The 13329-nt window shown below is 45.6% G+C and overlaps 1 protein-coding gene across 4 annotated transcripts in view; it reads right to left on the bottom strand.

Moving 5' to 3' along the window:
* Positions 1–410: 410 nt before the first annotated feature.
* The window catches only part of Cdkl4 (cyclin dependent kinase like 4), a 35866-nt gene continuing 22947 nt past the window's right edge, over positions 411–13329 (bottom strand). For 3 of the 4 annotated variants that reach the window (XM_045137648.1, XM_045137652.1, XM_045137649.1), the window contains 3 exons: positions 8115–8171; positions 1778–1912; positions 411–1103 (listed from right to left, as the gene is read on the bottom strand). In XM_045137648.1, coding sequence (XP_044993583.1) covers positions 1002–1103; positions 1778–1912; positions 8115–8171 — 294 coding nt within the window. In that variant the 3' untranslated portion in view covers positions 411–1001. The remainder of the gene's footprint in view (positions 1104–1777; positions 1913–8114; positions 8172–13329) is intronic. The other variant, XM_045137650.1, reaches the window with a different exon arrangement.

The raw sequence follows: 13329 nt of genomic DNA, 5'->3' as shown, positions 1-13329 counted from the left end.
TGGTGCACCCATTTTATCCCTCTCTCTCTCTCTCTCTCTTCTTACAAACAAATAAAATTTAAAGAAAAACAGAATCAGGGCTGGACAGATGGCTTAGCGGTTAAGGTGTTTGCCTGCCAAGCCTAAGGACCCTGGTATGATTCCCCAGTACCCACATAAACCAGATGCACAAGGTGGCACATGCTTCTGGAATTCCTTTGCAGTGGCTACAGGCCCTGCCATGCTCTCTCTTTCTTTCTTCCTTTATCTCTCTCTCTACTTCTCGAAAGAAAGGAAGAAAGAAAGAAAGAAAGAAAGAAAGAAAGAAAGAAAGAAAGAAGGAAGGAAGGAAGGAAGGAAGGAAGGAAGGAAGGAAGGGAAGAAAGAGGGAAGGAAAGAAAGAAGGGAAGGAGGGAGGGAGGGAGGGAGAAAGAAAGAAAGAAAGAAAAAAAAAGAAGGAAAGAAAGAACCAGAATCATTGATGTCTCCTAAAACTTTTGCAATCCAGAGGTAATCCCAGACAACCTTCCTAGAGCAAGATAACAGCAGGGAATAAAATCACAGCATTGCTCAACAGGCTGGTAACAATGGGAGTGAACTTCTCTGTGCGTGGGTAACGTCATTCCCTATGCAATGAGCACTGAGGCAAACTGGGTATTGCTTGAAGGCACTATGTGGTTAGCAGAAGGAAGATGATATATGTAAATCTTTGTCATAAATCAAAGAATAAGTTCACAAATTCCCAGAACAACTGCTCAAGGAGGCTCTGCCCGGGTGAAACTGAACACATCTCCTCCATATGTACAAGTCAGGCCTTGGAAAATCTAAGGAAAATGTTCTAAAAGACAAAATTGGCAGGGGAAAAAGCACAGGGAATCAGCAGTGATGAGAGCAAAACCGTTAGAGAAGGTATCTTAATGTTCATATGGCCCATTTACATCTGAACCACTGAGAATTCCTCCTAGCTGGTACAAAAATATGTCCATATTAAATGACTTTGCACTTGAGAGAACACTTCGTTCCTAAATGTTTGGAAGATGGTCGAATTTTAACTGGAGGACTTGTTTTCTTCCATCAGGTGTGGGGGACATGTGACTTCCTGGTATGAGAGGCAACAGTTGATTCTAATAGCAGAACAAGACAAAAACGAGAAAGTAAATTGAAAACAATTCCTCTAGGTACCACTGGGGTCCAAAGAGGTCAGACAAAAAAATATATACACATACACACAGCACAAAGATGCCAAAGGATGTCGATTTTCAAATTAGGCTCCATTACCATTCCAAAATTTAGGTTCCTCTCATTGATGCTTGAAAGGTGATTCTACGAGTTATTCTAGGGTTCTCATCTATATCATCTATCTCAATATATTATTTCTGAATATGTAGCCAGTATGTTTGTTTACTTTCCTTGGCTCTGTATGTCCCTCAACAAATATAATAATTTAATAATTATCCTTCTCAGTCTTTTTTATTCAATTCTTTGACTAAAATTAGAAATGAGGGGCTGGAGAGATAGCTTAGCAGTTAAGGCGCTTTCCCACAAAGCCAAAGGACCCAGGTTCAATTCCCCAGTACCCACATAAGCTAGATGCACAAGGGGGCGCATGCATCTGGAGTTTGCTTGCAGTGGCTGGAGGTCCTGGCATGCCCATTCTTTCTCTGTATGTCTCCCTTTTCATTCTTTCTTCTAGCAAATAAATAAATAAAGCTTAAACAAAAATATTAGAAATGAACCTAGGGCTTGGGGTTCAAGGACTTTCCTGGACCCCAAGTATCCCGCTACAGAACCAAGATACCTGCTGACGTCTTTTGCTCCTTCCTTCACTGCGTGCTTTTCTTTTCATTTGACCCTCTCTGAAGGAATCCAAGTAGGGGCTCTCCAGGAGCTGGGCACAGGTTAATCTATCATCTGGGTTCATCTTCAGACATCCCTTTGGAAGAAGGGAAAAGAAAGGGGGAGAAGAGAAAAACAAAACAGATTCAAGTGAGGAGCTTATTTTGTTGCTATGTCCCCCAAAAGTCTGAATTACAACTTGACAGAGTAAGTTTAAGAAGTGAAATGTCAGCTGGGTGTGGTGGAGCACGCCTTTAATCCCAGCCCTTGGGAGGCAGAGGAAGGTGGATCGCCGTGAGTTAGAGGCCACCCTGAGACTATAGAGTGAATTCCAGGTCAGCCTGGGCCAGATGAGACCCTACCTCGAAAAACCAAAGAAAAGATAAAAGAAAAAAGAAAAAAATCAAATGTCAGCCAGAAAAAGATAGCTCAATGGGTAAGGTGTTTGACTTACAGGCATATGAGGACCCCAGAGTTCAGTTTCAGGAACCCACCTACAATGCTAGGTGTGGGTGGCACACATGTATAATCGTTTTTATAAAATATATATATTTGTATTTATTTATTTGAGAGAGAAAGAGGCAGGGAGAGAGAGAGAATGGATACACCAGGGCTTCTAGCCACTGCGAATGCACTCCAGACGCATGGGCCCCTTTGTGCATCTGGCTTACGTGGGTCCTGGAGAATGGAACCTGGGCCCTTTGGCTTTGCAGGCAAACACCTTAACCACTAAGCCATCTCTCCAGCCCCACATCTATAATCTTAGCCTTGGGAAGATGAGATGTGTGGTTCCCTTGGAGCCTGCTGACCAACCAGTCTAGTCTAATTGATGAGCTTCAGGCCTGGGCACATCAGAGGAAGGATAGCTGAGGTTGTCCTCTGGTCTTCACTTGTGCACTCAGGCACACATACAAACACACATGCATGTACATGGCACATGCATACACATACAAAAACAAGTCAACAGTAGGGCTGGAAACATAGGTCAGTTGGTAAAGCTCAAAGCCCTGTGTCCAATATCCAGCAATGAATAAACCAAGTATATACACATGCATGCAATCCCAGCACTTAGGACGTAGAGACAATGGTATCAAAAAAGTTTGAGGGTATTCTTGGCTGCAAAGTGAGTTTGAGACCAGTGTGCACTACATGAGATCCTTGTCTCAAAAACCAAAGAAAGAAAGAGAGAGAGAAAGTTGTTGGAGGACGGAAGAGATGGCTTAGCAGTTAAGCCTCTTGCTCGCAAAGTCTAAGGACCCAGATTTGATACTCCAAAACCCACGTAAGCCAGATGCACAAGGTGGCACAGACTGGAGACCCCAGGGTGCACATTCTCTCTCTCTACCTGCCTTTCTCTTAAAGAAAAAGAATGGTAGTTGTTGGAGGTGGGAAGGAAAAGATGGCACTTTGACCCCTTTATACTTGAGCCATTAGAAGCCTCCAGATCCCCCGTGTGAGCCAGGCGCAAGCCCTGTGACAGCTGAGGGACCAGTGGCAGTCTTGACAAAGTCCTGCTCATCTGAAAACAAGCCAGCAAGCATAACCACTCATTTGTTCTTGCACGTCTGTGGCCCGCTCCAAGCAGACAGCTCTAGCTCAGGATCCATTCCATGTGCTCATCCCCGTCTCCTCAAACTCCCATTGCTATCCAGGCCCCATCTAGACTGACCGATTGGTGTTTTTTTTTCAATTTTAGATTGTTTTATAAAAAAATATTTATTTGTGAGAGGGAGAGAGAGAGAGGCAGATATATAGAGATAATGGGTACACCAGGGCCTCCAACCACTGCAAATGAACTCCAGATGCGTGCGCCACCCTGGGCACCTGGCTTTACATGGGTCCTGGGGAACTGAGCCTGAGTCCTTTGGCTTTGTCTGCAAGTGCCTTAACCACTAAGCCATCTCTCCAGCCACACATTCAGTATTCTTAAATATTTAACTTTTTTTTTTTTTTTTAGGTAGGGTCTCGCTCTATCTCAGGTTGCCAGGCTGACCTGGAATTCACTATGTAGTCTCAGGCTGGCCTCAAACTCACAGTGCTCCTCCTACCTCTGCCTCCTGAGTGTTGAGATTAAAGGCATGTGCCACCACCCCTGGCACAGAGAGAGGAAAAGAGAAGAGAGGAGAGGAGAGGAGAAGAGAAGGGAGGAGAGGAGAGGAGAGAAGAAGAAAAGAGAAGAGAAGCAGAGAGAGAGAGGGAAAGAGAATGGGTGCACCAGGGCCTCTAGCTGCTGCAAACTTCAGACATATATGCCACTTTGTATGCCTGGCTTTATGTGGGCACTGGGAATCAAACTTAGGTTGGTAGACTTTCTGGGCAAGCACCTTAACTGCTGAGCAATCTCTCCAGCCCCAGAAAGACTGTTTTGAATATAAACTGTGGTAGTCTCTACTTACTTATCACTTATCAGCTTCTTACCCCGTCAACTCCATTACTGGTCTCTCTCTCTCTCTTTTTTTTTTTTAGAACATATATATATATATATATATATATATATATTTTTTTTTTAGAACATATATATATATTTTTTTTTATTTGAGAGCAACAGACACAGAGAGAAAGACAGATAGAGGGAGAGAGAGAGAATGGACACACCAGGGCTTCCAGCCACTGCAAACGAACTCCAGACGCATGCACCCCCTTGTGCATCTGGCTAACGTGGGACCTGGGGAACTGAGCCTCGAACCGGGGTCCTTAGGCTTCACAGGTAAGTGCTTAACCGCTAAGCCATCTCTCCAGTCCTGGTCTCTTGTTATTAACTCCATGTCCTCTACTTCCAGCTCCTTAAACCCAGCAAGTATTCTGAGCTCTGCCCTCAATAGTAATAGACGCTCATGACTAACTCCTCCTTCTTAAAACTCTCTCCCTTGGCTGGGGAGATGCTGTGGGTGTAACATCAACTGTGAGCATCTAAGCTTGATCCCTCGCACTTAATGTAAAAGCTGAGCCCGTAAAACCTAATGACCTAAGTTCTTTTCCCCAGCACACACGTAAAGCCAGATGCACAAGGTTGTGCATACAGCTGGAGTTCACCTGCAGTGTCTGGAGGCCCTGATGCCTATTCTCTCTCTCTCTGCCCAGAATGGTGGCACACACTTTTAATCCCAGCACTTGGGAGGCTGAGGTAGGAGGACTGCTGTGAATTAGAGGACAGCTAGAGACCATACAGTGAGTCCTAGGTCACCCTGAGCTATAACAAGACCCTACCTCAATAAACAACAACAACAAGAGGGTTGGAGAGATGACTTAGTGGTTAAGGCACTTGACTGCGAAGCCTGAGGACCCATGCTCGACTCTCCAGATCCCACGTGAGCCAGATGCACCTCCAGGTGAGGCAAGTGCAAGGTCTCACATGCCCACTAGGTGGCACAAGTGTCTGGAGTTCAATTGCCGCGGCTGAGGCCCTGGTGTGCCAATTCTCTCTTAAAAATAAGTAAGTAAGTTAGTAAGTAAATAAATAAATAAGGCCACTGAGAATGGCTATGTATGCCTGTAAGTGATCCCAGTGCTGTGGGGAGTGGAGACAGGAGGATTGCTGGGACTCCCTGGTCAGCCTGTCCAACCTAAAATTGGGGAGCTCCAGGTTCAATGAGAGACTCTGTTTCAGGGACATGAGGTGAAAGAATGATTAGGGAAGTCATCTGACATACTCTGGCCTCTACACGTGTGTGCCCAGGCATAGCATCTGCATACATCACACACACACACACACACACACACAAATTTATACTCACCAAAAAGGGGGGGGGGCTGGGGAGATGGCTTGCCTGCAAAACCTAAGGACTTAGGTTCGATTCCCCAAGACCCACGTAAGCCAGATGCACAAGGTGGCACATGTGTCTGGATTTCGTTTGCAGTGGCTAAAGGCCCTGGTGTACTCATTCTCTCTCTGTGTCTCTTATCTCTCTGCAATAAATAATAAAATTAAACATATTTTAAAAAAAAAAAAAGCTCTACTCTCTGTCAGCTCACTTTCTTTCTGTCTCCTGACCACTCTCCTAGGATGACTGCTACTGAGCAAGCTGAATGGTTGAATGGCAAACTGTATATCGCTAAGTTTCCTCTGGTCTTGTTGTTTGTTTTGGTGGGGATTTTTGTTTTTGTTTTTATTTTTTGGTTTTTCAAAATCGGGCCTCACTGTAGCCTAGGCTAACCTGGAACTCACTGTGTAGTCTCAGGGTGATCGAGTTAAGCCACTATGTTTGTGGCTTTCTTCTGCTTGGTCAATTTTTCCTTTCACTTTCTCCCTCGTGCCTGGGTCCAGAGTGAGGCTCGTCCCCATGTGGCTCTGACTCTGCTGGCTTTGTGATGTTTTCTAATTTTAGTAGCTACATTGGAACTATTGCTGTTTAAACTATTGATATTCCTTTAGCTGTAGTTATTTCACAGCCCCTCACATTTTGTGCACGTGTGGTGTCTGCATGTGTGGATGCCCATGTGTGGAGGCCAGACTGATCGATATCAGGTGTCTTCCCTAATAATTGCTCTCCATCGTGTCTTTGTTTTTTTTCAAGGTAAAGTCTCACTCTAGCTCAGGCTCACCTGGCACTCTGTAGTCCCAGGCTGGCCTCAAACTCACAGTGATCCTCCTACTTCTGCCTCCTAACGGGTAGGATTAAAGGCGTGGTATATATGCCTGGTATATATAAAATATTTTTATTTATTTGAGAGAGAGAGAGAAGGAAAGAGAGAGGGTGGAGGAAGAGGCAGGTAGAGAGAATGGGCATGAAACAGGGCCTCCAGTCACTGCAAACAAACTCCAGACACATGTGCCACCTTGTACATCTGGCTTACATGGGTCTGAAGAATCAAACCTGGGTCCTTAGGCTTTGCTTTAATGCTAAGAATTCTTGCCAGCCCTTTTTCACTTTTTTAAAAAATTTACTTATGTTTTCACTTTAAAAAAATATTTTCACTATATTTTATTCATTTATTTATTTATTGGCAAGCAGAGAGAGAAAAGATAGAGAGGAGAGAGAGAGGGAATGGGTGCACCAGGGCCTTTAGCCACTGCAAACTCCAGATGAATGTGCCACTGTGCATCTGGGAATCGAACCTGGGCTCTTTCCCTTTGCAGGCAAGTGCCTTAACCAGTGAGCCATCTCTCCAGCCCTCCATTGTATTTTTAAAAATATATTTTATACATTTATTTGAGAGAAAAAGAGAATGGGCACACCAGGGCCTCCCGCCACTGCAAACAAACTCCAGAGGCACGTGTCCCCTTGTGCATCTGTCTTATGTAGGGTCTAGAAAGTCAAACTGGAATCCTTTGGCTTTGCAGACCAATGCCTTAACCACTAAGCCATCTCTCCAGCCCCCTCCATTATATTTGTTTGACACAGCTCTTGCAATGAATCTGGAGCTCACTGATCTGGCCAGACTAGCTACCCAGTGAGACCCAGGGGCTTATTCTCCTGGGTCTGTCTATATCCCCCACCTCCAGGGCTGGGATTAGAGGCACATGCCCCCATGACTGATTAATTATGCACATGTTGGGGACCCAAACAGAGGTTATTATGCTTGTGCTAGTATTTGGTGACTGAGCCATCTCCCTAGATCCTCTCTTATTGTTTTCTTTTTCTTTCTTTTTTTAAAAAGATATTTTATTTATTTGACAGAGACAAAGGGGACAGAGAGAATGGGTGTATCAGGGTCTCCAGCTACTACAAACAAACTCCAGACCTTATGCATCCAGCTTACGTGGGTCTTGGGGAATCAAACCTGGGTCCTTTGGCTTTGTAGGCAAATGCCTTACCTGCTAAGCCATCCCTCTTTTTTTTTTTTTAAAGATAGGGTCTCTCTCTAGCCCAGGCTGTCCTGGAATTCACTATGTAGTCTCAGGCTGGCCTCAAACCTACAGTGATCCTCCTACCTCTGCCTCCCGAGTGCTGAGATTAAAGGCGTGCGCATCACGCCCAGCTCTCTCTTACTATTTTCACTCGCTGCTTCTTACTCTGGAATTACGTGCCCCACTGTGTATCTGACCCCACCCCACCCCCATTACCAGCTTCAACAATTATAATTTGTTTTCTTTATCTTTTTTTTTTTTTTTTTTTGAGAACGACCGACAGAGAGAAAGAGGCAGAGAGAGAGAGAGAGAATGGGCACACCAGGACCTCCAGCCACTGCAATGGAACTCCACATGCCTGCGCCCCCTTGTGCATCTGGCTAACGTGGGGAATGGAGCCTTGAACCAGGGTTCTTAGGCTTCACAAGCAAGCACTTAACCGCTAAGCCATCTCTCCAGCCCAACAATTACAGCTTGTAGTCCATAATAATCATAATTAACTCCCACATACCTTCATGAAACTCAAAGCCGTGGGATGAGCATTTGGAAACTTTTCTTCAAGAGTTTCCTGGAAGACAGTGTAAAGAATCTCAAGGTTACATAGCATGAAGGTAACATGTGTGGGACTGGGGGATTGAACCTAGGGCCATGTGTATGCGTTCTACCACTGAGCTAAATGCCCCATCCTGAAAGCTATCTACATTGATATTCAGAAACTTCACATGAACACATCATATGTTGGTACCATCACTTCCCTCCTCCCTGCCTCCATGCCACTGAGGGTCCTCCTCAGTGGGATTGCTGGTGTTCACCAAGGGGTTGTGGGTTTTAAATTATGACCGCAGCGATCAGGGCGGGACAATACCTCTGGATATCCCTTCCCACTCTGTGGCTCTGACAATCCTTCCACCTCCTCTTCTGCAAAACTCCCTGAGCCGTGGTGGGTGTGTTTTAAGCCTACTTCAGTGCTGAGCTCTCAGCAGCTTCTGGATTTCTGTTCTGCTGCGTTTTGAGTCTCCTCAGTGTCTGTCTCCGTCACCCTGGCGCAGGTTGTCAGGCTCGCCGTGGGAGCAGCGCTCCTGCTCATCTCGCCGGTTCCTCTGTGATGTCACAGGAGCTCTGACTGATGTGTGAGGAGTGGCTCATCTCCTGCCAGGGAGTCAGCTGTCTTTTCTTGGCTTGTGGGTAGATTTGGGTTGTCCTTGGTTCTCACTGCCTCCTGACTCTACCCCCAGTACCGTAGTGTGGTTATGAGTCCGCCATCTTGACCGGAAGGCAGCAAAATATATTTTGGTAATAAGAGCACTTTGGAGAAATGGCCCTTAGTATGGTAGGTAGCTCCTCATAGATATCTTTCAAATCATATTGTTGTTGATGGTGGGTTTTTTGTTGTTGTTGTTTTGTTTTGTTTTGTTTATTTTTTTTTTTTTTGAGGTAGGGTCTCATGCTAGCCCAAGCTGACCTGGAATTCACCATGTAGTGTCAGGCTGGCCTCAAACTCCCAGTGATCCTTCTACCTCTGCCTCCCACATGCTGGGATTAAAGGCTTATGCCACCACGCCCAGCATTTTTTTAAAATATTGATTCATTTACAAGCAGAGAGGGAGATATACAGAGTATAGAGAGAACTGGCATGCCAGGGCCTTCAGACACTGCAAACGAGTTCCAGATGCATGTGCCACTTTGTGCAACAGGCTTTATGTGGGCACTGGGGAATCAAACCAGGGTTGTTAGGCTTTGCAGGCAAGCACCTTAACCACTAAGCCATCTCTCCAGCCCTCAAATCATGTTTTTAAAATTATTTACTTATAGCTGGGTATGGCGGCACGTGCCTTTAAGCCCAGCACTCAGAAGGCAGAAACGGGAGGATTGCTGTGAGTTCGAGGTCAGCCTGTAACTACAGAGTCAGTTCCAGATCAGCTAAAGTGAAACCCTGCCTTGAAAAAAAAAAAACTTTAAAAAATTGCTTATTGTGTGTGCATGTATACAGGTTCAAGTTCCCAGCACCCACGTAAATCCAGATGCAAAACAGCGTATGCGTTTGTGATCCCAGGGTGCCCACAACAATGAGAGGCTAAGCCAGGAGAATCCAAAGCCCGTGGGCCAGTTAGATTGGCATTGGTCTGCTGCTGCAAGCGAACCTGTCTGAAAGAAAGTGGAAGACGGGCAGACACCTCGCGGTTGTCCTCTGACCTCCACACACATGTGCATATATACATACACACATACATGTACATATAGACATACATACTGTTTGTTTGGTTTTGATTGTTTTGAGGTAAGGTTTCACTCTAGCTCAGGCTGACCTGGAATTGACTATGTAGTCTCAGGGTAGCGTCGAACTCATGGCAATCTTCCCTGCTGGGATTAAAGGCGCGCGCCACCATACCCAGCTACATACATACTTTTTTAAACAAGGATATATCAGGTACAGTGGCTTATGTCATTAATTCCAGCTTTTGGAAGGCTGAGGTAGGAGGATTGCTATAAATTTGAATCCAGCCTTGGGCTACAAAGTGAGTTCCAGTTTGGTCTGGGCTAGACTGAGACACTGCCTTAAAAATGAATAAATAAGCCAGGCGTGGTGGCGCACGCCTTTAATCGCAGCACTTGGGAGGCAGAGGTTGGAGGACCGCAGTACCGCAGTGAGTTTGAGGCCAGCCTGGGACTACATAGTGAATTCCAGGCCAGCTTGAGCTAGAATAAGACCCTACCTCAAAAAAAAAAAAAAAAAAAAAAAAGAACAAAAGATCAAACAAGACAAAACAAAACCAAAAATCTAGGCTATAAGTCATGGCATTTCACAAAATCATTAAAATGAACAGGATGTATAGCAATATTTCACAGACATGTGCTATGACCTGCTTTTTTTTTTGTTTTTGTTTTTGTTTTTTTGAGGTAGGAACTCACTTTGGCCCAGGCTGACCAAGGCCAGGCTTGTAGTCTCAGGGTGGCCTCAAACTCTCCTCCTACCTCTGCCTCCCGAGTGCTGGGATTAAAGGTGTGCGCCACCACGCCCAGCTTGAATTTTTCCACACCTGCTCTGCCCTGGCTCAGCACAGCATCATGAGGATGTGAGCTTCCCTTGACAGGCCTGCCTTTCCTCTCTTCCTTCCTTCCTTCCGTGCAGCAGACTGTATGGAGGAGTTTTTGTTGTTGTTTTGAGATAAGGTCTCGCTATTCTTCCTTGGCTGGCCGGGAACTCACTGTGTAGACCAGGCTGGGTTTGAACTTGCAGTGATCCGCTTGTTTCTGCCTCCTGAGTGTGATAGTACATGCTTGCTCCACCATGCTCCGCTTCCCACAGGGTCTTGAGGCCATAACCTGAGCTTAGGTGACGCAGCAGGAAGTCAATCTCGACTAGGGTAGGAGTCCAGCTGCCATTATAGGCAAAGGCCAGCACAGGAACGAACGTGGCGACATGGTCACTGACAGAGAGAGCTGCCCAAGTGTTATGAGGACAGCTTTCTGGAATGCACGTCCATGGGGACAGAGAGCTTAGGAAAGTACTCATTTAAAAACATATTTTAAGAGCTGGGCATGGTGGCGCACGCCTTTAATCCCAGCAATCGGGAGGCAGAGGTAGGAGGATCGCTGTGAGTTTGAGGCCACCCTGAGACTGCATAGTGAGTTCCAGGTCAGCCTGGGCTAATGTGAAACCCTACCTCAAAAAGAAATATTTTATTTTAAGCTGGGCGTGGTGGCGCACGCCTTTAATCCCAGCAATCGGGAGGCAGAGGTAGGAGGATCGCCGTGAGTTTGAGGCCACCCTGAGACTTCATAGTCAATTCCAGGTCAGCCTGGGCTAGAGTGAGAACGTACTTCAAAAAAACAAAACAATATGTGTGTGTGTGTGTGTGTGTGTGTGTGTGTGTGTGTGTGTGTGTGTGTGTAATCTTATTTTATTTATTTATTAGACAGAGAGATTGAAAAAAGGCAGAAAGAGAGAGAATGGGTGCCCCAGGGCTTCTAGCTGCTGCAAATGAACTCCAGACACATGGGCCACTCTGTGCATGTGGCTTACGTGGGTACTGGGGAATCGAACCTGGGTCCTTAGGCTTTGCAGGCAAATAACCACTAAGTCATCTCTCCAGCCCCAAAATAGTTTTTTTAAACCCAGGCTGGTCTTGATCATATGCTAGGATTAAAGGTGTACCAATCCTGACTTGAAGAGAAGGCTGCTTTTTCTTATTTGTTTGGTTTGGTTTTTTGAGGTAGGGTCTCACTCTAGCCTAGACTGACCTGAAATTCACTATGTAGTCTCAGGATGGCCTCAAACTCTTAGCGATCCTGGTACCTCTGCCTCCCCAGTGCTGGGATTAAGGGCATGTGCCACCATGTCCAGCTTTAATTTTTTGTTGTTGTTGTTTTGTTTTTCGAGGAAGGTCTCACTCTAGCTGAGGCTGACCTGGAACTCACTATGTAGTCTCAGGGTTGCCTCAAACTCACAGCAATCCTCCTACATCAGCCTCCCGAGTGCTGGGATTAAAGGCATGCACCACCATGCCCGGCTGAAGAAAATGCTTTTTAAGCTGGAAAAACATTAAGAGAGCATATATTTTCCTAATAAAGTTAACTGTCATAAGTACTATTTATGAGGTTTAAAAAAAAACATTATTTCAGAGCACATCAACCTTACAGCTTTGACTAAAGATCAAGTATCCTTTAAGATACTAATCATGGGGCTGGATAGATGGCTTGGTGGTTAAGGTGCTTCCCTGCAAAGCCTAATGACCCAGATTTGATTCCCTAGTACCCAAATAAAGCTAGATGCACAAAGTGGTACATGCATCTGGAGTTCTTTTGCAGTGGCAGAAAGCTGTGGCACCCCCATTCTCTCTTTTTCTCATAAATAAAGAAAATTTTTTTAAAAATACCAAACATGCTTTCAATTTAAAATTAACATCAGGGCTGGAGAGATGGCTTAGCGGTTAAGCGCTCACCTGTGAAGCCTAAGGACCCCGGTTCGAGGCTCAGTTCCCCAGGTCCCACATTAGCCAGATGCACAAGGGGGCGCACGCGTCTGGAGTTCATTTGCAGAGGCTGGAAGCCCTGGCGCGCCCATTCTCTCTCTCTCTCTCTCTGTCTTTCTCTCTGTGTCTGTCACTCTCAAATAAAAAAAAAAAAAAAAGTTAAAAAAAAATAAAATTAACATCAAATAGGACAAATAAACTTTGAAGCAATTTCCTGGGTCATCTTCTATGAATTATTAATTTTTTCTTTTTGGTTTTTTGAGGTAGGGTCTCACACTAGCCCAGGCTGACCTGGAATTCACCATGTATTCTCAGGCTGGCCTCGAACTCATGGAGATCCTCCTACCTCTGCCTCCCGAGTGCTGGGATTAAAGGCGTGCGCCACCACAACCAGCTGAATTATTATTAATTTTTAATAGGGACTCATGATATAGCCCTGGCTGGCCTGGAACTCTCTGTATATTCCAGGTTGGCCTTGCACTTGTGGTGATCCCCCTGTCTCTGCCTCCTGAGTGCAGAGAGTACAAGTGTGCATTACCACACGTGCGTTTTTGTTTTTTTTTAATTTATTTGAGAGCGACAGACACAGAGAGAAAGACAGATAGAGGGAGAGAGAGAGAATGGGCGTGCCAGGGCTTCCAGCCTCTGCAAACGAACTCCAGACGCGTGCGCCCCCTTGTGCATCTGGCTAACGTGGGACCTGGGGAACCGAGCCTCGAACCGGGGTCCTTAGGCTTCACAGGCAAGCGCTTA

Source organism: Jaculus jaculus, chromosome 18 (assembly GCF_020740685.1).
Source record: "Jaculus jaculus isolate mJacJac1 chromosome 18, mJacJac1.mat.Y.cur, whole genome shotgun sequence".
Classification (NCBI taxonomy): Eukaryota; Metazoa; Chordata; class Mammalia; order Rodentia; family Dipodidae; genus Jaculus; species Jaculus jaculus.
This window is presented reverse-complemented; position numbering and strand designations above follow the sequence as displayed.